The sequence below is a fragment of the Monodon monoceros genome, unplaced genomic scaffold (genome assembly GCF_005190385.1).
Source record: "Monodon monoceros isolate NGI ecotype Baffin Bay Population unplaced genomic scaffold, NGI_Narwhal_1 Super_Scaffold_10, whole genome shotgun sequence".
Taxonomy (NCBI): Eukaryota; Metazoa; Chordata; class Mammalia; order Artiodactyla; family Monodontidae; genus Monodon; species Monodon monoceros.
The window spans coordinates 7,607,169-7,628,229 of NW_021703766.1; the positions used below are offsets into that span (position 1 = coordinate 7,607,169).

The 21,061-nt window shown below is 49.9% G+C and overlaps 1 protein-coding gene across 1 annotated transcript in view; it reads left to right on the plus strand.

The window, feature by feature from the left end:
* The window catches only part of CDYL2 (chromodomain Y like 2), a 185,633-nt gene that overhangs the window by 163,638 nt on the left and 934 nt on the right, over positions 1-21,061 (plus strand). Inside the window, exons 5-7 of the mRNA XM_029205204.1 lie at positions 7,957-8,129; positions 16,438-16,648; positions 18,448-18,591. Coding sequence (XP_029061037.1) covers positions 7,957-8,129; positions 16,438-16,648; positions 18,448-18,591 — 528 coding nt within the window. The remainder of the gene's footprint in view (positions 1-7,956; positions 8,130-16,437; positions 16,649-18,447; positions 18,592-21,061) is intronic.

Consider the following 21,061-nt stretch of genomic DNA (forward strand, 5'->3'; position numbering starts at 1 on the left):
GCCATTTGTCTACCTTCTTTGGAGAGATGTCTATTCAAATCCTTTGCCTAGTTTTAAAAATGGGATTTTTGTTGTTGTTGTTACTGAGTTTTGAGCGTTCTCTGTATGTTCTGGATACTAGACCCTTATCAGAGCTATGATACTTCCATTCTATGGGTTGTATTTTTCCTTTCTAGATAGTAGTCTTTGATACACAATTTTTAAAATGTTGGTGAAGTCCAATTTATCTTTTTCCTCTATTACTTTTTTTTTTTTTGCGGTACGCGAGCCTCTCACTGTTGTGGCCTCTCCCGTTGCGGAGCACAGGCTCCGGACGCGCAGGCTCAGCGGCCATGGCTCAAGGGCCCAGCCGCTCCGCGGCATGTGGGATCTTCCCGGACCGGGGCACGAACCCGTGTCCCCTGCATCGGCAGGCAGACTCTCAACCACTGCGCCACCAGGGAAGCGCCCTCTATTACTTTTTAAAATGCTAATGCTACTTATGTTTTAGATGAATAGAACAGGGAAACGGAATGCTTAATGCAGTTAGGTAGACAACACCATTCAGAATATGGGATACTTAGTAGGGAGCAATGAAGAGATTGTTACCGGTGCAAATGTGGGAAAACGGGCATCTAAGCAGTCTTCTCCAACTGGACCGACCTGGGCAGGACGTAGAGTGATCAATGACAAAAACGACTATGGTGTGGCTAGTAGTGGCTCTTCAGGCTTTATGTTTGCTATTTATCCCATTTCATCCCACCAGTACCCTTCTGATGTAGGATCATTATGATCCACCTCTTACAGAGGAGACAGGGTAGGCCTAGGGAACTGAACAGGCCTTGGGGTCACAGAGCTTCAGGAGGGCAGGGCCCTCACCACTTTCACCCATCCTTTTGTCCTGGCCCTCAGCCCAGCGCCTGGCCCATTGAAGACAGTTCAGTGAAAACCCCCTTTTCCTGTCCCTTGATATCCTGCACTCCAGTGTCCACCGTAGCCATGCAGACCTGGAGGGTGAACCACAGGGGTGTGTTTTCTTCTAGGTGGGACACAGTCAAGGAGTGGCCGCCCAGCCAGATGGAGATGGCTAGGTGGCCTGGCACTGCCCAGTATGTCCAGTGCACTCAGCGTGGCCCCTGAAGTGGGTGGAGTGGGAGATGCTGTGTCCTTGAACTTGCAATCACGTGTCTTGTCATTATGATTTACATAGACTGTGGCTCTTTTTCGGGATTGTGGGGTGACAGTCAGGAATGCTTGTCAACCTGTGAGGGAAGAGAACGGCTCAAGCCTGTGGAGTTAGGGGGGCTGCTGGTTGCTCGTTGCCCCTCTTCTAAGCATGGTGTTTTGGGGGTCTCTCCCCCCTCCACCTTCAGCAGAACCACCTCAGGGTTCTCTGCTGTGTAGGCCTCTGCGTAGGACTCAGAGCCTGGGGTCTGTGGTTTACCCCAAAGGCCGCCCTTCACATGTTTATACACCTGGAAGCCTTGTTATTTTAAGCTCATCATGAAACATTCACACGAGACCGATTCTGCTTAGGCTTTTTTTCCGCTTCACTACTTTTAAAAAGGGTGCTTGGGACTTCCATGGTGGCACAGTGGTTAAGAATCTGCCTGCCAATGCAGGGGACACGGGTTCAGGCCCTGGTCCAGGAAAACCCCACATGCCGCATAGCAGCTAAGCCCGTGTGCCACAACTACTGAGCCTGTGCTCTAGAGCCTGCGAGCCACAACTACTGAGCCCACGCACCACAACTACTGAAGCCTGCGTGCCTAGAGCCCGTGCCCCGCAACAAGAGATGCCACTGCAATGAGAAGCCCGCGCACTGCAACAAAGAGTAGCCCCTGCTCGCTGCAGCTAGAGAAAGCCCACACACAGCAGCGAAGACCCAACGCAGCCAAAAATAAATAAATAAATAAATGTATTAAAAAAAAAAAAAAGCGTGCTTGAAAAAGGCGCAGTATTTTCCTCTGATAAACCGAATAAATGAGAAGTCTCCCAGCTCATTCTGGGAGCAGCTCTGTGTACTAACTGTTGCCTTCTCATCACAGAAACGTGTGGCATTCAAGTGATTTAAGGTGCCCGGGTTCTCACTTCCCGAGCCGCGGGCTTGGTTAATTTGGGGGTTTACTCCTAACTGGTGTCTGTCAGTAACAGAGCAGGAGGAAGACGGAGAAACAGTCATTGATCGGGTGTTTTCAGCTCCCTCCGCAACCAAAGTGGATTGACTCTATGGATAAATTGGCAAACTGGGTAAAGTAGCCCCGAAATGAAGGTCCTGTTGAAATGAGGAGGTGGTGTTAGGGAGGGGTACAGAGTTAGCGCAGGAACCTAGCAGACCGGGTTTGAACCCTCCTTCCACTAATTTACCTCTTCTGTTACCTTGGGATTACTTTCCTTCTCTGAGCATTCTCGTTTACAGAAATTATACAGCATCTTCCCTGTGGGATTAGAGATAATATCTGCAAAAGAGGCTCTCAGAGTCCCTGGCACCTGGAGGTATTCAGTGAATGTTCCTATCATTGTTAAGATGAAACGGAGGTGACTTAACAGCCACCAGCAGGCCCAGCCCTGCTCGTTCATGGACGGACTGGAAGGAGGCCTCCTTCACCGTCATAACTGAATTCTTTTTCTAGTTGTATATGAGACATTGGCTGGATCGGCCTCATGGGCAGAAATTCACACATTACTGGGTGTATTAACTAGATTCTGAGGCTGGCAGGCGTGTTGTAATATTTCTCCTGTCTGAAATATAGCAAAGAGCCAGGAAAATAATGAAAATGCCCCTTAAGGAAAGAGCCAGAAAAATAGATTGTCCAGTGTCTTGGTGATTAAAAGCTCATTCACTTTCCCATTAGGAGAGGACCTCAGGCCCTCACTCTGTTCCTGGTTTTCTTGGTGGCTCCCAGCCTCGGCAGACAGATCACCACCCTCCACGGGGGCACACCTCACACCGTCTTGATCATACCTGCTATATCCACACCATCTGCAAGCCAGTTAATTCTTAAATAGCTCTCATATGTTTCCTTCTGTTTCCATCACAAACATGAGAGTCCGCACTACTAGCTATTTTGTCTGCACTATTGTAATAACCTACTAACAAGTCTGCCCACTGTCATGCTTCCTGCCCTGTCATCCGTTCTTCAGAAGACAGAGTGATCTGTTGGAAATGCGAATACAATCAAGTCACCCCCCCCACACACGCACTTCAAAGACATCAATGGCTCCTGATGGTTCTTGATAAGAATCAAAACCCTTAACTAATGTTGCTGGTGAGGCTGGTGCTTCTGACCCTCCAGCTTCATCTCACATCACATGGCTAGCAAGTGCAGAGCAGGGGCAGTGAATCTCAAGAAAGGATTTGGGACTTCCACTCTTCTCTTGCTGCACTCCAGTCACCCTGGCTTTCTTTCATGCTCACACCTGCCCCAGGGCCTTTGTACATGCCTGTCTTTCTGACTAAAGCAGCCTTCCTTCCCTCCTGGCTTAGCTGAACCTTGCTGTTCCTAAGGATCTCAGCACAGCCACCACGTCCACAAGGAAGTCTTCCCTCCCCTCCTGGACCAGGTTATGTCTGTCTCTCATGGCCTCTGCACTCACCCTCCTGGAACACATCCCAGTTATCAGTGTATGTGTAGCTGTGTGGTAATTTGTGAAATGTCTGATTGCCTCCGTTAGACTCTAAACTTCTTGAGGAGGTAAACACTGTACCATTCACTCAATCCAACAAACATTTATTAAATTGTGTTACATGCACAATTTCCTGGTGTTATAGGGCTAAACAGATGAGTAGAATACTATTTTATTGAAGCTCTTTTATTTTTTTTGGCTGTGTTGGGTCTTCGTTGCTGTGCATGGGCTTTCTCTAGCTGTGGTGAGCGGGGTCTACTCTTCGTTGTTTGTGAGCTTCTCATCACGGTGGTTTCTCTTGTTGTGGAGCACGGGCTTCAGTAGTTGCAGCATGTGGGCCCCATAGTTGCGGCATGCAGGTTCAGTAGTTGTGGCACCTGAGCTCAGTAGTTGTGGCATGTGGGCTCAGTAGTTGTAGCTCGCAGGCTCTAGAGCACAGGCTCAGTAGTTGTGGCTCATGGGCTTAGTTGCTCCGTGGCATGTGGGATCTTCCCGGACCAAGGATCGAACCCGTGTCACCTCGGTTGGCAGGTGGATTCTTAACCACTGAGCCACCAGGGAAGTCCTTATTTAAACTCTTAAGGGATGGTATTAGTTATATTACCACATAACACATTGCCCTAAACTTAGCATCTTAAAACAACAAATACAGTCTGTGAGGGTCAAGTGTGCTGGCTTGGCTTAGCTGGGTACTTCGGCCTCAGAGTCTCCCACAAGGCTGCAGTTGAGGTGTTGGCTGCGGCTGCAGTCTCACCTGAAGGCTCGATGGGGGAGGCTCCACTTTCAGGCACCTCCAGCTGGCTGCTGGCAGGTCCCAGGTCCTCGCTGGCCAGAGACATCAGTTCCTTGTCATTGGCTACTCCCCATGGACTATGGCATAGCCTCTCCATAGGGGTACTCACAGCATGGCAGCCTGCATCCCCTGGACCGAGAGCTCCAAGAAAGAGGTTTGGCAAAAGAGGACGGCCGAGGGAATTCCCAGGTGGTCCAGTGGTTAGGACTTGGCGCTTTCACTGCTGGGGCTCGGGTTCAATCCTTGGTTGGGGAACTAAGATCCCGCAAGCCTCGCAGTGCAGCCAGAAAAAAAAAAAAAAAAAAGAGAGGACAGCCAAGACAAGCTATCGTCATGTATCTTAGTCTCCTCTTGAAAGGGGCATCCATCACTTTACCATATTCTCTCAGTTAGAAGTGGGTCACTAGGTCCTGTCTGTACTCGAGGGGAGGGGATTGCACACAGGTGTGAATACCAGCTGCCTTAGAGGCTGCCTGTCACAGGGGTTTAAATCAGGAAGGAGGCAGGAAAAAGTAAGGAGACACCCGTTCTACCAGGGAGTTTGTAGAAGTGTCAGAGCAGGGATTTAAAGTACTTGGGGTGTCAGGGGAAGGAGGGGGTGGCATTTTGTCTGTGGTATTTGGGAAGGCCTTCGTGAGGGTGGTCGCAGTTGAGACGGGCCCTGGGTGACTGGGTTCAGCAAGTAAAGATGAAGGAGATGAAGGAGAGAGGGGGACCCTGGTCTGCTCCCTTTTTATACCCTTTTTTTTTTTTTTGCGGTATGCGGGCCTCTCACTGTTGTGGCCTCTCCCACTGCGGAGCACAGGCTCCGGACGCGCAGGCTCAGCGGCCATGGCTCACGGGCCCAGCCACTCCGCGGCATGTGGGATCTTACCGGACCGGGGCACAAACCCGCATCCCTGCATCTGCAGGCGGACTCTCAACCACTGCGCCACCAGAGAATCCCTATACCCGCTTTTAATGGATTTGGTCATCTGCTTCCAACCCGTGGCAGATCGAAAGGTAGAAGTGGCAGGGAGGAGCATGCTTTCTCTAGCAGACACTCACGCAGGAGCAGGTAGTGGCTGTCAGGAGCAGAGCAGGGGCAGTGAATCTCCAGAACGGACCTGGGACTTCCAGATGCACCACGGTCTGGCCCCTTTTGTAACAGAAGCATGCCCTGGGAGCTTCTGAGGGGACTGCTCCTTTACAGGTTGTAGCACTTGCCCTGGAGAGGTAGTTACACGTGTGCCATGTGTTCTGTTTAAGGAGGCAAAGGAATGTGTAATAATTTTAGAACCTTTTACTCTAAACACACCAGTTACATTATAAAATAGGTGGTGGGATGGGGCGTGGTCCTTCGAGAAGGTGGCACCTTAGCCATCAGTCCAAATCGGATTATCAACACGAGAAAGGGAAAGGAAGGGCATACTAACTAGATATATACGTTTTTTAAAATTAAAAATGTAGTATGTACTTTTGTTGTATGAACAAAGCACAAAGCCACTTTCCACTTAATTCGTAAAGGAGGCAGCCGCCGTGTTTGATTTTGTTTTTACTAACTGACAAGTACGTGTGCCCTCGCATGGAGAGTCACACGCAGAAGTGCAGCTCATGTCTTCAGAGCAGGGTTTTCTTTGCCTCTCGGAGAAATAGAGTTCATATCTAGGTGAGAGTGTGTCTATTTCTGGAGTCAGATGGATTAAAGGACCCACATGATAGTGGCCTGTTAGCTTTTCTGATGTTCAAAGTGAGTATCTGTGGCTTATCCCCTGTTAAGAGCAGAAAGTACTTCTCCCATCCTTCTCACAGAGCTCAGACCCCGAGAGTCGTGATTCAGGTTGACGTCTAGGCCTGGTTTTTTTTCCACAAAGATTCATCCATTTATTTAAGTCATCCTACAGTGTGCAGTCATGGACAGAGAAGGGACGTAGGGGTGAGGTTCTGCCTCTTACTGGTGACCTTGAACCACTTACTTTGCTTCTCTGAGTCTTCCTTGCTTCATCTGCAAGATTGGGATACCATTCCCTACCTTACAGGAATTTTGTTTGGAGTAAAATGTTACGTGGAAGTTAACAGATGCAATCCCTGACCCCTCTTAAGTGCTTAATTAAGCGGGGTGGCGGGGGTGTGTGTCATTTAAAGTACAATTTAAAAAACAATGCTCTCATAAAATTTCCCCACTATACCCTGTGATTCTGCCTTTTGAATAATTAATAACAATCCTTTAAAAGCCTGTTCCTTTACTGTCTCTCCTGTTGGACTGTCAGCTCCACTCAGGCAAGTAAATGCCTTGTTTTTTCTTACCGTGCACCTTTTGCACTTATTTTTCCTGTTTCCCTAACTTCTGTTGGATTGAGTGATGGAGCTTTCTTTATTTTGCCCCTCCCCTGCAGCCATTAGTTGTAATTCACGTACTTTTAAGAAGTTTTCCTTAAGCTATGTACACGTAGCGGAGCCTAAACGTGATCATGACCCTTTGCACCACTCCCAGACACATAACCTCGGCACGCCCTAACTCTCGTCATCTAACCCAATATTATTGCCTAAGGCTATAGTTCTACCTTGTGCAAAACCCCAGCTTCCAATTAGCCATTATCAGTATGATGATTTTTACAGTCAATTCTTCTTTTTTTTCTTTTTTTGTTTTGTTTTGTTTTGTTTTGTTTGCAGTACACGGGCCTCTCACTGTGGTGGCCTCTCGGGTTGCGGAGCACAGGCTCCAGACGCGCAGGCTCAGCGGCCATGGCTCACGGGCCCAGCCGCATGTGGGATCTTCCCGGACCGGGGCATGAACCCACAGGGGACTCTCAACCACTGCGCCACCAGGGAAGCCCTACAGTCAATTCTTATATTGATTTACTAACACATTCTCCACTTTCTGTGCCGGTTGCTGTTCCTTACATGTCAGTTTTTCTTTCTGAACATGGTTTTCTTCTTCTTGAAGTGCATCCTCTTTTAGTTCTTTCAGTGAGGGCCTAAGGGTGGCAGACATTCTTTTAACTGAAAATGCCTACTCTTTACCCTTGCCTTTGAATGATGATTCTGGAGACAGAATACGTGTTTAATGGCTATTTTCCTCAGCACCTGGAAAACGTTATGGGTCTGTTGCCAAAGCCCACTTCCTACGTGCCACCTATGAGCCACGTGAGCATTTTAGTGGAGTTCAGGGTAAGGAAGAGTGTAATTAAACCGGGCCTTCTAATGCTGGCTAACATACCTCACCTGGGCTGTGCACAGGAGTATTTTCCCACCCCTCAGAAAGGGCTAAACAAGCGAATGCTGGAGGAAGATCTGCAGAGATTTACCAGGGCTTAGATGGCTCCACGCCAGGCTTCCGAGTCTGCAGCCAGTGACCCCACTGGCACCTCCTTAGCGCCCTGTGCTGCTTCCGGGATGGTGCAGGGTGTCTGGTTTGGCGTTTCATTGCTTGGTCTGGACGTGGCGTGTGTTCAGGGGAGGCTCCCTGCACAGGCCGAGTAGACTGACTGGCCTCTGCACGCAGGGGTCGGCATAGGTCTGAAGGCCCCTGGCTTACAAATGGACACTCACCCCCACAAATCCGTCTCTGCCCACAGATCATGAAGGAGGTGCGGCGCGCGCTCTGCAACGCGGCCACGGACGACAGCAAACTGCTGCTGCTTAGCGCCGTGGGCAGCGTGTTCTGCAGTGGCCTGGATTACTCCTACCTAATTGGCCGGTTGTCCAGTGACCGGAGGAAGGAGAGCACCCGGATTGCAGAGGCCATCAGGTGAGCCCTGCTCATGTTCAAACACTTGGGGACCTGCCTCGGGCTGCCACGTTTACCACTGAAAAATACAGGCTGCTCAGGGACTTCCCTGGCGGTCCAGTGGTTAAGACTCCACGCTTCCATGGCTGGGGGCACGGGTTCCATCCCTAGTTGGGGAACTAAGATCCCACATGCTGCGCGGTGCAGCCAAAAAAATTAATAATAATAAAAAAAATACAGACTGCTCAGTTAAATTTGAATTTCAAACAATGAAACATTTTCTAAAGCACAGGTATATCCCAACCCATGCAGTACGTGGGATATACATATACTAAAAAAATTATTTGATGTTTATCTGAAATTCAGATTCTAATTGGGCATCCAGTGTTTTCCTGCCAAACTTAGGGATGCTTTTACACTCTAGGTTATATCCCACTTTATTCTTTTGATCAAAAAGAGATTTTATTTCTTCATATTAAGCCCAGTGTCTGGTAATGCCCAAGTATTATACACACTACTCCCACCCTCTGCCTGATGGTGAAATCTTTGTTTTTCTGGAGGTCCCTGCGTCCTGGAGCTGACATGGCTCAGCCCTGGGGAGAAGGATGGATGTGGGGAGCTGTGTATATGCAGATCCAATGGGGTGGGGAATGTTCCCCCACTGTCTTATTGCCTTTGGGGCAAAAAGTGGGATCCTCGGGGTGATAGCCAATCCCAAAGATCAGTATCTCCTCTGGGACACTGAAGGGTAGTTATCTCCCCATTCTTTATGCATTTGTCAAAAGCAAGTGGTCATGATTTCCAGCAAGGGTGTCACGGGTCCTCCATCCCGGGAAGGGCGCATATGCCCACTGCTGCATCTTATGTGGTCCTCAGACAAGCCACGGTTCAGGGATGCCTCCTGGTCCCTTGAAAAGGAGCAGTTACTCTGCGTGGAGTCGTGGAGCCTCCGGCCGCATGTTAGGGATTTTCTGTGGCCTCCAGTCTCACTGGGCTCTGGCAGCGTCTCCCGGAAGCTGATTCCCACAGGCAAGGGAGGCTTCCAGGGGATGCAGAGCCTCCAAGAGGTGACACAGGGACGCCTGCATATGTGGGGTTCCGAGTCCCTCTTTAGGGGGAAGCATCCCCTAGAATCTCTGCTCTAAAACCCCTGTGCACTTCCCGTGGCAGAATTCTTGCTGGAAGAGACGTGGGCTACCTGAAGGCAGTTATTAGAAAAGGCGTCGTGGTTTCAGGCTGCTCTCGGGCTGCCCACGTGCAGATAGCCCAGCCGTGTACACGGAGGTTTGTTCTTTGCTCCACTCGGCTGTGTCCTTTCACAGGCACTTTGTCACATAGTGAGGGGAGCAGCAGGGTCCCCCGTAAGCGTCCCTCCTCATTTATGGGACTCTCAGAGATGGGGCGCCTACCTCTGTGGCCTGAGCAAAGTCGTGGCTGTAGCCTTCACCTGGTTTACGAGTTTCACTGGTGGCATTAGCTGCAGTCTCAAACTGGAGGAGATGCTGAACGCATGACCTCATCTCTGGAGAAACGCAGCCAGTGGAGCTCAGACAGTTGCCATCTCCTCAGGAAGGAGAGTTTCTCTTAGGCAGAGCAAAGGGAAAGGCGGCAGAGGAAGCGGAGTTTCCTAGTTCGTGGGCTGGCAGGGACCCAGGGAGATGGAGTGGGGGTGTCCCCTGGGCCACCAGTTCTCAGCCCAGTGAGCTTTTCCAAAACCCAGCTGCTCGGCTGTCCCTCCAGGAGCTTCTGAGTTAATGTGTGTGAGGTGGGGGTTTTAAAGTTCCCTCGGTGTTTCTAATATGAAGACAGGGTTGAGAACCCCTGCCCCGTACCAACCAAGAGGCTTCTGCACCTTGACTGAGCGCACCAGAAGTTTCAGGAACACAGTGCAGAGAAGCCTTCCCCAAAGACTGTTCTGTAGCTTTCCAGAGCAGCATCGTGAGCGAGGGGCTCTGTCAATAAATGAGTTCTGTCCCCATTCCTTCGGATTTTCCAGTTAACGTATTTACTGTCTGAGCAGTCTCTTGTGAAAGAACTTCGTTCACAATCTGGCATGGCTGAGACATATTTTGGCCACAGGACCTTATCACCTGCGGGCATCCCTTGCAATTCTCCCGGCACACGCACGCTGTCGGCTGGGCCACGCAGCCACAGTACCCCCAGCGGTGCTCCCTTCCCATCCTCAAAGTTTCGTAAAGAAAACATGCGTGCACATGGCCCGGGAAGCTGCGTTCCCTCTGCAGATGTTCGCTGAATGGACTGGCAGATGTGGGAAGAGCTCAGATGACTCATTCCGAAGACGCCTCTATCCAGGATCCAAGCAAAGCTGTCCGCCCAATCCTGGATGAGAGGCTGCCCTCACCTGAACTCCTCACAGGGGATGTGGTGGCCTGCTGGCAGGCTGCTGGGACAAAGAGGAATCAGATAACTTGTGTGCAATGCTTGACCCGTGCCTGGCCCGAATGAGTACTTAGAATAAGTGTAAAGAATTATTTTCATTGTTACTCCTGTTACTTCCAGCCGCAAGTTCTAGCTAAGCCTGGGTCTGACTATGGGGTGGGCTTCTGGGGGCGGCCCAGGATGGTTGTCACCGTGTGTACCTGGTGCTCACAGGCCCCGTCCCGGCTGCCTTGGCTCTGAACTTTGGCAGTGGGAGGACTGCACTGTACGGCTCCGGTTAAAGGGACTGGATAACGGGGTCACAGTTGCCAAGTGCTCCAGGTGAAATCCAGAAATACCCGTGTGCAGAATTTTGCTGAGTCTCCTTCAGGCCAGGTGAGCAGATTACAGACCACTGAGAATGGAGTGAAAGCTGTGTCCACCCTCCGTAGCCGATGCGCCAACCGTGATAACAGTGGCCTGTGTGCCAGGCAGTGTGCTGGTGCCTCTGGTGGACCATCACATTTAATTCTTGTGGACACCCCCACTGGCTTTCCCATTTTCCAGGAAGTAAAATGAGGCTCCAGAGACTGGGTAACTTGTCCGAGGTCTCCCCACTAGTGAGGGGCGGTGTTGAGACTTGACCCCAAGTCTTTCAGACCCCGAAGTTCCTGCTCCTTCTGCCACATCAGCCTGGGAGGGAGAAGCGAGGGCTGGTGTCAGCCTGAGGGACTCTGACGCGGGGGGGAAGACGGCCAGCCACCTCCCCAGCGCAGCCCTGCCACGCAGACCAGCATCAGCTATCTGAGCGGCAGTGTCTGTAATGCAATATCCTGTGTGTTGTCTGGCTCCCACATCCGGCGGGCCCTCGCGATAGAGATCTACTGCTTGAGGTGAGAGGAAAAGGATGGGGAGAGCGGCCTGTGCATCACATTTTTATATCAAGGAAATGAATTCATGAGGCTGCTGGACTGAAACAGGGGAGCTTGGGGGTGGAGGGTCGGAGCTGAGCACACCTGGGCCCCTTAGCCCTCCTCGGGGGTCCTTGGTGCCTCTGCACAGAGCTCAGGTTGGAAACAATAGCATGAAAGTCTCTGGGTCTGGAAGGGGAAGCTTCTGGAAAGTCATGAGGGCCCAGGTGAATGCTGGAAGAACTGTCGTGTGGATGGTGAAGCAGAGCAAATAGGAGCATCGGAGGGGCCCACATAAGGGCCTCGGCAGGGAGGCGCCTTTATAGGGATGGACCCTCTTCATTGAGAATGTTCAACAGAGGCCATGATGCGTCCTCGGGAGGCTGTGGAGGGGATTCTGCACAAGTGGAAGACTGGGCTCCATGCCTCTTTTATTTTTTTTAACATCTTTATTGGAGTATAATTGCTTTACAATGGTGTGTTAGTTTCTGCTTTATAACAAAGTGAATCAGTTATACACATACATATGTTCCCATATCTCCTCCCTCTTTCATCTCCCTCCCACCCTCCCTATCCCACCCCTCCAGGCGGTCACAGAGCACCGAGCCGATCTCCCTGTGCTATGCGGCTGCTTCCCACTAGCTACCTACCTTACGTTTGGTAGTGTATATATGTCCATGCCACTCTCTCACTTCGTCCCAGCTTACCCTTCCCCCTCCCCATGTCCTCAAGTCCATTCTCTAGTAGGTCTGTGTCTTTATTCCTGTCTTACCCCTAGGTTCTTCATGACATTTTTTTTTCTTAGATTCCATATATATGTGTTAGCATACGGTATTTGTCTCTCTCTTTCTGATTTACTTCACTCTGTATGACAGACTCTAGGTCCATCCACCTCACTACAAATAACTCAGTTTCATTTCTTTTTATGGCTGAGTAATATTCCATTGTATATACGTGCCACATCTTCTTTATCCATTGATCTGTCGATGGACACTTAGGTTGTTTCCATCTCCTGGCTATTGTAAATAGAGCTGCAATGAACATTTTGGTACATGACTCTTTTTGAATTATGGTTTTCTCAGGGTATATGCCCAGTAGTGGGATTGCTGGGTCATATGGTAGTTCTATTTGTAGTTTTTTAAGGAACCTCCATACTGTTCTCCATAGTGGCTGTACCAATTCACATTCCCACCAGCAGTGCAAGAGTGTTCCCTTTTCTCCACACCCTCTCCAGCATTTATTGTTTCTAGACTTTTTGATGATGGCTACTCAGACCGGTGTGAGATGATATCTCATTGTAGTTTTGATTTGCATTTCTCTAATGATTAATGATGTTGAGCATTCTTTCATGTGTTTGTTGGCAGTCTGTATATCTTCTTTGGAGAAATGTCTATTTAGGTCTTCTGCCCATTTTTGGATTGGGTTGTTTGTTTTTTTGTTATTGAGCTGCATGAGCTGCTTGTAAATTTTGGAGATTAATCCTTTGTCAGTTGCTTCATTTGCAAATATTTTCTCCCATTCTGAGGGTTGTCTTTTGTTTGTTGTCTTGTTTATGGTTTCCTTTGCTGTGCAAAAGCCTTTAAGTTTCATTAAATCCCATTTGTTTATTTTTGTTTTTCCATTTTTCTAGGAAGTGGGTCAAAAAGGATCTTGCTGTGATTCATGTCATAGAGCATTCTGCTTATGTTTTCCTCTAAGAGTTTGATAGTTTCTGGCCTTACATTTAGGTCTTTAATCCATTTTGAGCTTATTTTTGTGTATGGTGTTAGGGAGTGTTCTAATCTCATACTTTTACATGTACCTGTCCAGTTTTCCCAGCACCCCTTATTGAAGAGGCTGTCCTTTCTCCACTGTACATTCCTGCCTCCTTTATCAAAGATAAGGTGACCATATGTGCTTGGGTTTATCTCTGGGTTTTCTATCCTGTTGCATTGATCTATCTGTTTTTGTGTCAGTACCATACTGTCTTGATTCCTGTAGCTTTGTAGTATAGTCTGAAGCCAGGGAGCCTGATTCCTCCAGCTCCATTTTTTGTTCTCAAGATTTCTTTGGCTGTTCAGGGTCTTTTCATACACATTGTGAAAGTTTTTGTTCTATTTCTGTGAAAAATGCCAGTGGTAGTTTGATAGGGATTGCATTGAATGTGTAGATTGCTTTGGGTAGTAGAGTCATTTTCACAATGTTGATTCTTCCAATCCAAGAACATGGTATATCTCTCCATCTATTTGTATCATCTTTAATTTCTTTCATCAGTGTCTTATAATTTTCTGCATACAGGTCTTTTGTCTCCTTAGGTAGGTTTATTCCTAGATATTTTATTCTTTTTGTTGCAGTGGTAAATGGGAGTGTTTTCTTGATTTCATTTTCAGATTTTTCATTATTAGTGTATAGGAATGCCAGAGATTTCTGTGCATTAATTTTGTATTCTGCTACTTTACCAAATTCATTGCTTAGCTCTAGTAGTTTTCTGGTAGCATCTTTAGGATCCTCTATGTATAGTATCACGTCATCTGCAAACAGTGACAGCTTTACTTCTTTTCCGATTTGGATTCCTTTTATTTCTTTTTCTTCTCTGATTGCTGTGGCTAAAACTTCCAAAACTATGTCGAATAAGAGTGGTGAGAGTGGGCAACCTTGTCTTGTTCCTGATATTAGTGGAAATGCTTTCAGTTTTTCACCATTGAGGACGATATTGGCTGTGGGTTTGTCATATGGCTCTGTGCCTCCTAAAGTCCTTCCCAACTCTGAGATCCAAGATCCTGGAATCATATGAGGGGATTTAGGAGTAGAACATCTGTTAAAAATACCCAAACCCTGTGGTTCCAAGGACCCTACAAGGAAGCCCCACATCTCCTGCAGACTCCAAATTGCATTTGGTAAAAAGCACTTGTTAAAACCAGTGACTGAAGCCGTGAAGTTAGAAAGTCGAGCCAGGAAATGGGCCACTGGAAAACCAGGACTCAGAAGGCCATGGTGCCAGGTCTCCCTCTGGGTAGCAGTATCCTTCTGGGGTCAGCCACAGTGGGGCAGCAGTGACTGAGATACCTCACAGAGAATCTACTCACAGAATCACACGGATGTCAGGAAATCTGACGTCTCAAGCCTGGGCATGTACTTTCATGACAACATGGAGGTCCTAAGATGCCCCCTACCCCAGTGGAGTATTAAGCCGTCTTCTCACAGTTCCATCTGCTCCCAGCATATCACCGTGATACCCACATCTTCTGATAAGAATTCGGGGAGAATAGTATCAACTGAGAAGGGATAAATCAGCTCGACATTTGTATTAGTTAAGTATTAGCTGCTATAACAAATGAACCCCAAATGTATATAACAGCTCAGCTGTGATAGAAATTTACTTCACATGTATGTGGACCTAGAACAGAAGTTGCTGATCAGCCCATGACTATCCTCCAAGTGGTGACTCAGGAACTCAAACTCCTTCCATCTTGCGGCTCAACAAAGGTCTTCCAAGACTGCCATGCTTGTCAAGATGAGAGGGCTTGGGGGGCTGTGTGGTGGGAGGTTTCCTTGCATCAGACCCGGAAGTGTGTATTTGGTTTCCACTTACATCCCATCGGCCAGCACTTGGTTACTGGGCCACAGCCAACTGCAAGGGAGCCTGGGGACCGTGTTCCAGTTGCAGCCTCAGGAAGAAGAGGGAAGGGAAACCAGGTCTGGTGAATAGCTCGTGCATCACCGCTACACATCTGCAGTCTTTGCTCTCATTCTGGGAGATTGTTTACTGAGTGTTAATTCCAGTATGCATGGAGACCAAGCAGTGCCCAAGGCAGACCTGTGAGTTTCCTAAAGGGGGAGGAGAATTCAAGTAAGGAAGCAAATAATTAGGATAATTGCAAATTGTGATAGTGGTGTTTTCCAAGAACTCTCAGAAGGCCCGTGCAGCTCCTGCGCAGTGAACAGGGGTGAGAGAGACAGGAGATAAGTCTGGAGAGGTAAGCAGAGGCAGACCAAGGTCATGGTCAGGAGTTTGGATTTTATTTTTGTGAGTTCTTGTTAATTTCCGATCTTCCACCTGAGAATAATGAGGGATGCAAGCTTTGCTAGACATCCTGGATCTTTCCTCTGTGTCCACATGAATATTAAAGTTTTATAGACCTTAATACAGCAACTAAGGGAAAGGTGAAAAGTGTTCTAAGGCAAGGAAGTAGAGGTTTATTGTAGGTGTCTCTGTTTAATATTAAAGATGCACCCTGTAACCTTGCTCAACGCAGAAGGGCAGGGAGATAGTATATCGCCTAATTCGTAGGCATGGTGCCAGATGCCTCACACCTCCAGGGGAGCCCAGCGTCCTTCCCCAGTTTTGGTCAAAGCCACCCAAATATAGAGACCCTTGTCAGCATTCTGGATCCACCCCGGGTGAGTCTGGCATGTCTTTAGGTAACTGAGAATCAGACAATCCTAGGACTGAAAGAATTCTTAAATGTCATCAATCCCCACCTGTGCCTCCCATCTGAAGCTTGAATGCCCTCTACAGCATCACCCAGGGTGACCATTGGACCAAACTTGGAGCACCTCGAATAATAAGAGGTTCATCCTCTCAAAGCCACCAATTCCACCCTCGCCAGTGCCCTTAGAATGTTCCTTCTCTCCTTGAGTTCACGTACCCTTCCTTGTAACGCCCTCCTTTTGGTTCTGTTCAGAACCTTAACGTTCAAGCGATCTTCCTTAAGGATATTTACACTTTGTCAATATCTAGGGGGTGGAAGGACAGGGTAGCCAGGTGCAGTGCTGGGACAACGGGCATGACCTGGGGCCCTCTGGGCAAACCGTGATCACCCCATGAGTTTCCCTCTGAAAATCTGGTACCACCCACTAAGTGTGCCACGCCTGTGCCTGCAGCTCTGCGGCTCGGTGTCTGGGAGAATGAGACCCCTGCTGAGCACCCACTTCCCTCATGATCTGTGGGTGCTTCCCAGCACCTGGGGAAACTTATTTCCACCTCGACAGAATCAAGGGTGTCCGTGGGTCTCGGCAGGCCTGCTCACCTGCTAAAGAGGGTCTTCTCTCTTCCCCAGGGACTTTGTGAAGGCCTTTATCCAGTTTAAGAAGCCCATCGTGGTGGCGATCAATGGGCCCGCGCTAGGCCTGGGAGCCTCCATCCTGCCCCTCTGCGACATCGTGTGGGCCAGCGAGAAAGCCTGGTTTCAGACCCCCTACGCCACCATCCGCCTCACGCCCGCCGGCTGTTCCTCCTATACCTTCCCCCAGATCCTGGGTGTCGCACTGGTAAGCCTCCTCTCTGTGGCGGGTCCTTCCCTGTGACCCATGGGTTTTGGGTCCCACAGCACCCCTCCTCTGTCCTGGGTTTAGGATACAGCCCTTCATGTGGGTCGAGTCCCGGGGGTGCTCCTGGCCTGTGGAATCTGGGGGCCGTCTCAGCTTCCTCTGCCTTCCCAGAGTTGCTGCCAGCCGGTGTCTAGCAGCAGGCCCGACAGGTGGATTGCAAGGCCATTCGGACTCTGGAGCTGGGGCTGCTTTCCGCGGCTTCCATCTCAGCAGTGGTAGGAAGGTGGGGCAGCCAGGGAGCCCCGAAAGCAGGCACTTTCCCTTTCGATCTCGGCCCCTGTGCTCTGCCCGGTTCCTTCGTGGTCACAAAAATGTTAACCTTGTACAGCCTTATCGCTTTCTTTTATTTCAATCATTTCTGAAACTCCAAGGATGTTGCTGATTGAGACGTGTTCTCCCCCGACTGCGTCCTGGTGGGCTCCTTCTATTGGGTTCCTTCCTCGCATTCCTCCTTCCTGAGACGGTGTTTCTGAATACGTTCAATGACACGTATTTGTCTTCAAACGTCCAGCCGAATGCATCCACAGGCTTATTACCGACCTGACAAATTTTGCTCCTCGGGCGTGAAAGATTGTCCCTTGGGTCATCATGACCCTCCAGTGACAACCAGAACAAAAGGGGAGGCATGTGCACAGATCCAGAGGCTGGGAGAGCTTGACATTTCAACATCCATCTGAGAGCGGCTAAGCCTGCAGGGCCGGGAAGGGAGGGACAGGGGAGGCAGGTGGACAGCAGTCAGGGAAGGGATTGGGTTGTCTGCTGTGTGAAGGCGGTGGGGGAGGGACCGTGACCATCTTGCCCTAATTATCAGCGGGAGAGTCATTTGTTGGTGTCAGTGGGTGACTGCGCTGGGCTCTGTCTGTGCCCAGGACCTTTCCCACGTTGCTTTTCCCAGACCGTGTACAACAGCTGCACACTTCAAAGTCAGGGGAAGTTCTCTGGGGGGTGGGGCGCAGAGGACACGGCAGGACGCAGGAGGTGTTTCTGCCCTTCGTACCTGGGCACTGCCTATGCACAGCCCCGGGTCACTGGGAGGGGTGCGCCTCTCTGCGTTGGGATTATGGTCTTACTTGGGACCTTTCTGGCTGCCGGTGATGGAAACACTTTAACTGGCTTAAAGAGGGGAAGAAAGGAATTTAACGGTTGCCGTTAAATGTTGCCGTCCAGCAGTAGAGCCTCCTTTGGGGGTGTCACGCCCAGGAATCCCAGTGCCGGCAGGGCTCTTGTTCTCCATCCCTGCTGTCTTGGCAGCCCGTCCCTCTCCACAGCAGTGGGTGGCCCTGGGCTCAGTGACTTAAGCCACGAGAGAGGGAGGAAGTGTCTTCCCCATCCTCTCCAGCTTGGAGACCTCACAGACAGCTTTAATATCTCGGGTGGCTCATCTGCTCATCCCTGAATCAGTCACTGAGGAAGGGGTATCAGCTGTGAACTGTTCCCAGCCCGACACACGTCTCCTCCTGCAGCCCTGCCACCAGACGGGGGCGGGGGTGAAGTGAGTATTGAAGGCGGAGCCCCTGCAGGGACATGGCTTCTTAGGGGAATTCAGTGAAAGCTGTGGGCCCTCTGTGCAGAAAGACGCACGTAGACACAGGCGTGTGCAAGCAGCCCCCAGAGCATCTTTGGCCCCCAGTTAAGGATGCTGCCTCTGGGAGCCGGGACAGTTGCGCACAGCAGGCGGGCTCGCGAGCAGGCTTGGAGGCGTGCCAGCTCTCAGCCTTCTCCTGCCTTTGCTTTCTCAGGCCAACGAGATGCTCTTCTGCGGGCGGAAGCTCACCGCCCAGGAGGCATGCAGCAGAGGCCTGGTGTCACAGGTCTTCTGGCCAACCACGTTCAGCCAGGAGGTCATGCTGCGGGTCAAGGAGATGGCCTCCTGCAGCGCGGTGGTGAGTTCCCGAGTCTCTGTGCCCTGTCCTTGCAGTAGACCCATTTTACAGGTGAGGGCAACGAGGCCGGAAGGGAGTGACCGACTTGCCAAAGGTCACGCAGGGAGTATGTGATTTAACAGATGCCGCATCTCGGTGCTGAGAGCTTAAATCCAGAGGGAGGTGGTCAGCACTGTTAGATATTCCCCATCAGCTCTAGTGTGAAAACCTCACAGAAGAGATTTATACCCTGGGGTAGAAGGGTTGCCTTTAAAGAAAGTCCTAAACATGCACGAAAATACAAATCATGTATGGTTTTCAAAGAAATGAGAAGCAAAGACGAATAAGGACAGAGGGTGTGAAGCCAGTTGAGAGATGAGAAAAAGTGGTTTCCGCTGTCCTGGTACCTCATTTCTCCTGCCTGTCCAGTGCTTGGCACATGTAACCGGTTCGACTCTGAAGACACCTTGAAAAACAGATAAATAACACCTCCGTGGAGACACCGGGTTTTAATTGTGTCGATTTTATCTCATCAAAGTCTCTCTGAGCGCTGTATGGAAATATCCTGTTGAAGGTGGAGAAAGGGCCGAGTGGGAAACGAGGAAGGTGCTTTGGGAGCAGCAGGCCCGGACGCTTTGTGTGCTTCAGCATCACAGGGGTGCTGGGCTGGATTGTGGGGCTGACCCGTGGCCACCCCTGTCCTTCTCCCTGTCTACCCCGAGGCTGCACCCAGCTGCCACTCCCCTCTTGATATGGCTCATCAGCCTTTACTGGGCACATACTGTGTGTCAGCTCTGCCCCCCGGAAGCCTGTTGGTCCCAGTGACAGTGGCAGGGTGGGGATGGTCCAGCCTTGTTGGGTCAAGCACTTTGCTTATCCCTTTATGTGAATTCTCTTTTAATCTTCCTGATGATTCTGATGACCAACTTGTCCCACTTTGCCTGAGACTCTCCTGGTTTTAGCACCAAAAATCTCGAGTCCCAGGAAACCCCGTGAGCCTGGGCAAACGGGGATGATTGGTGACATAGGGGCAGCTGCACAGAGAGGTGGGTGGAAGTTCTCAGCGGAGCAAACGGTGTGAGTGAGGCCACAAAAGTCCAAAACCCTGCGTGGAGTCTAAGCAGCGGCTCCTGGTGGTGTGAGCAGGTGCAGGGGCTAGCTGAGGGATGATAAGACTGAAAAGGCAGGGAGGAGAAAGGCCCCAAGGCTCCACTGAGGAGTTTGGTCTCTGGGCAGTGGAGGTGCTCAGATGAAACCGGCTTTTGAAGAAATACTGCGAGGAAACCTCTCCCACCCACAGGTATGAATTCAGGAGCTTTGGGGTGATTCACCTGAGATGGGAATCTACCCCACGACCCCAGGAGAGCAATTCTTGGAAGGAAAGAGGCACCCTTGGTCTGCCAGCCCTTTCTTACCATCCATTCGCCTCCAGCCCAAGCTGAGGGAGATCACTGCCCCTTTCCAGCCTGCTTGAGCAAGGGAGCTCTTGTCTTGCTTTTTTCTGTTGGAAAGCGCTTTGTGAGACTGAGGACCAGAGCCTCCAGGTCCACAGAGGGTGGTGGAGGCCAGCGGAAGGATGCTCGGACGCCCGGCTTCCGGCTATGCCTCTGCCAGACCGAGGCAGCGTGGAGCCTGCAGAATCAGCCAGGCGTTGGCAGGGCACACCCATCAGGCGGCTCGGGGCACCTTCACTTCCTGAGCTCACGTCTTTCATCTGTAATGCGGAGATGGCTACCTAGTTGTGCAGTTAACTTGAGGAAGAAATAAAAGAATGCAGAAGTGCCTATCGTAGAGCTGGTCAGCTAACGGTGGTAGTGGCATTGTTATTCTAATCACTATGCTTGCTACCATTGTTCTTACTCATGTTTATGATTTATTACTATTATTACCGTGATTGCTACTATATTACTAATATCAGCCATTATCACTACTATAATACTGTAGTAGTATTACGACCACTGGCATTACTGTTATTGTTGCTATAATACTATGGTGTTGTTGCCATTATTACTACCACTAACATTACTGTTATCGCTATAATACTATAGCGTTACTATTGTTACCACTATTATTGCTCATTGCTACAATTACTGCAATTGTTATTACTATTACAATGATTGCTACTTTTATTACTACTACTCTTAACTACTAAGCCTGACCAAGGGGCATTGCTGTCAGGGTGGGTCCCATGGATACTTTGACAACCATTAGTTCATTTCATTATCTTACTCTGTGATCCCAGCCATTCTTAAGTTAGGTAGCATGGGGAGGTGAAAGCAGTATTTCCCAAACTTTTTCATGACATCCATAGAAAGTGACTCTGAGTATATGTCAGTGTCACTCCTGCAGTTGAGGTTAATGCGGGTCCCACTCAGCCATCCCAAGGTCTGAGGGCTCAACGTCTCAGCATGCCTGCAATCCATTCCTGGCCGTTGCCAAGGGCAGAGGCCTGGGAAGCCCCGGACCAGAGGAGGCAACCTCCTCTGGCTTT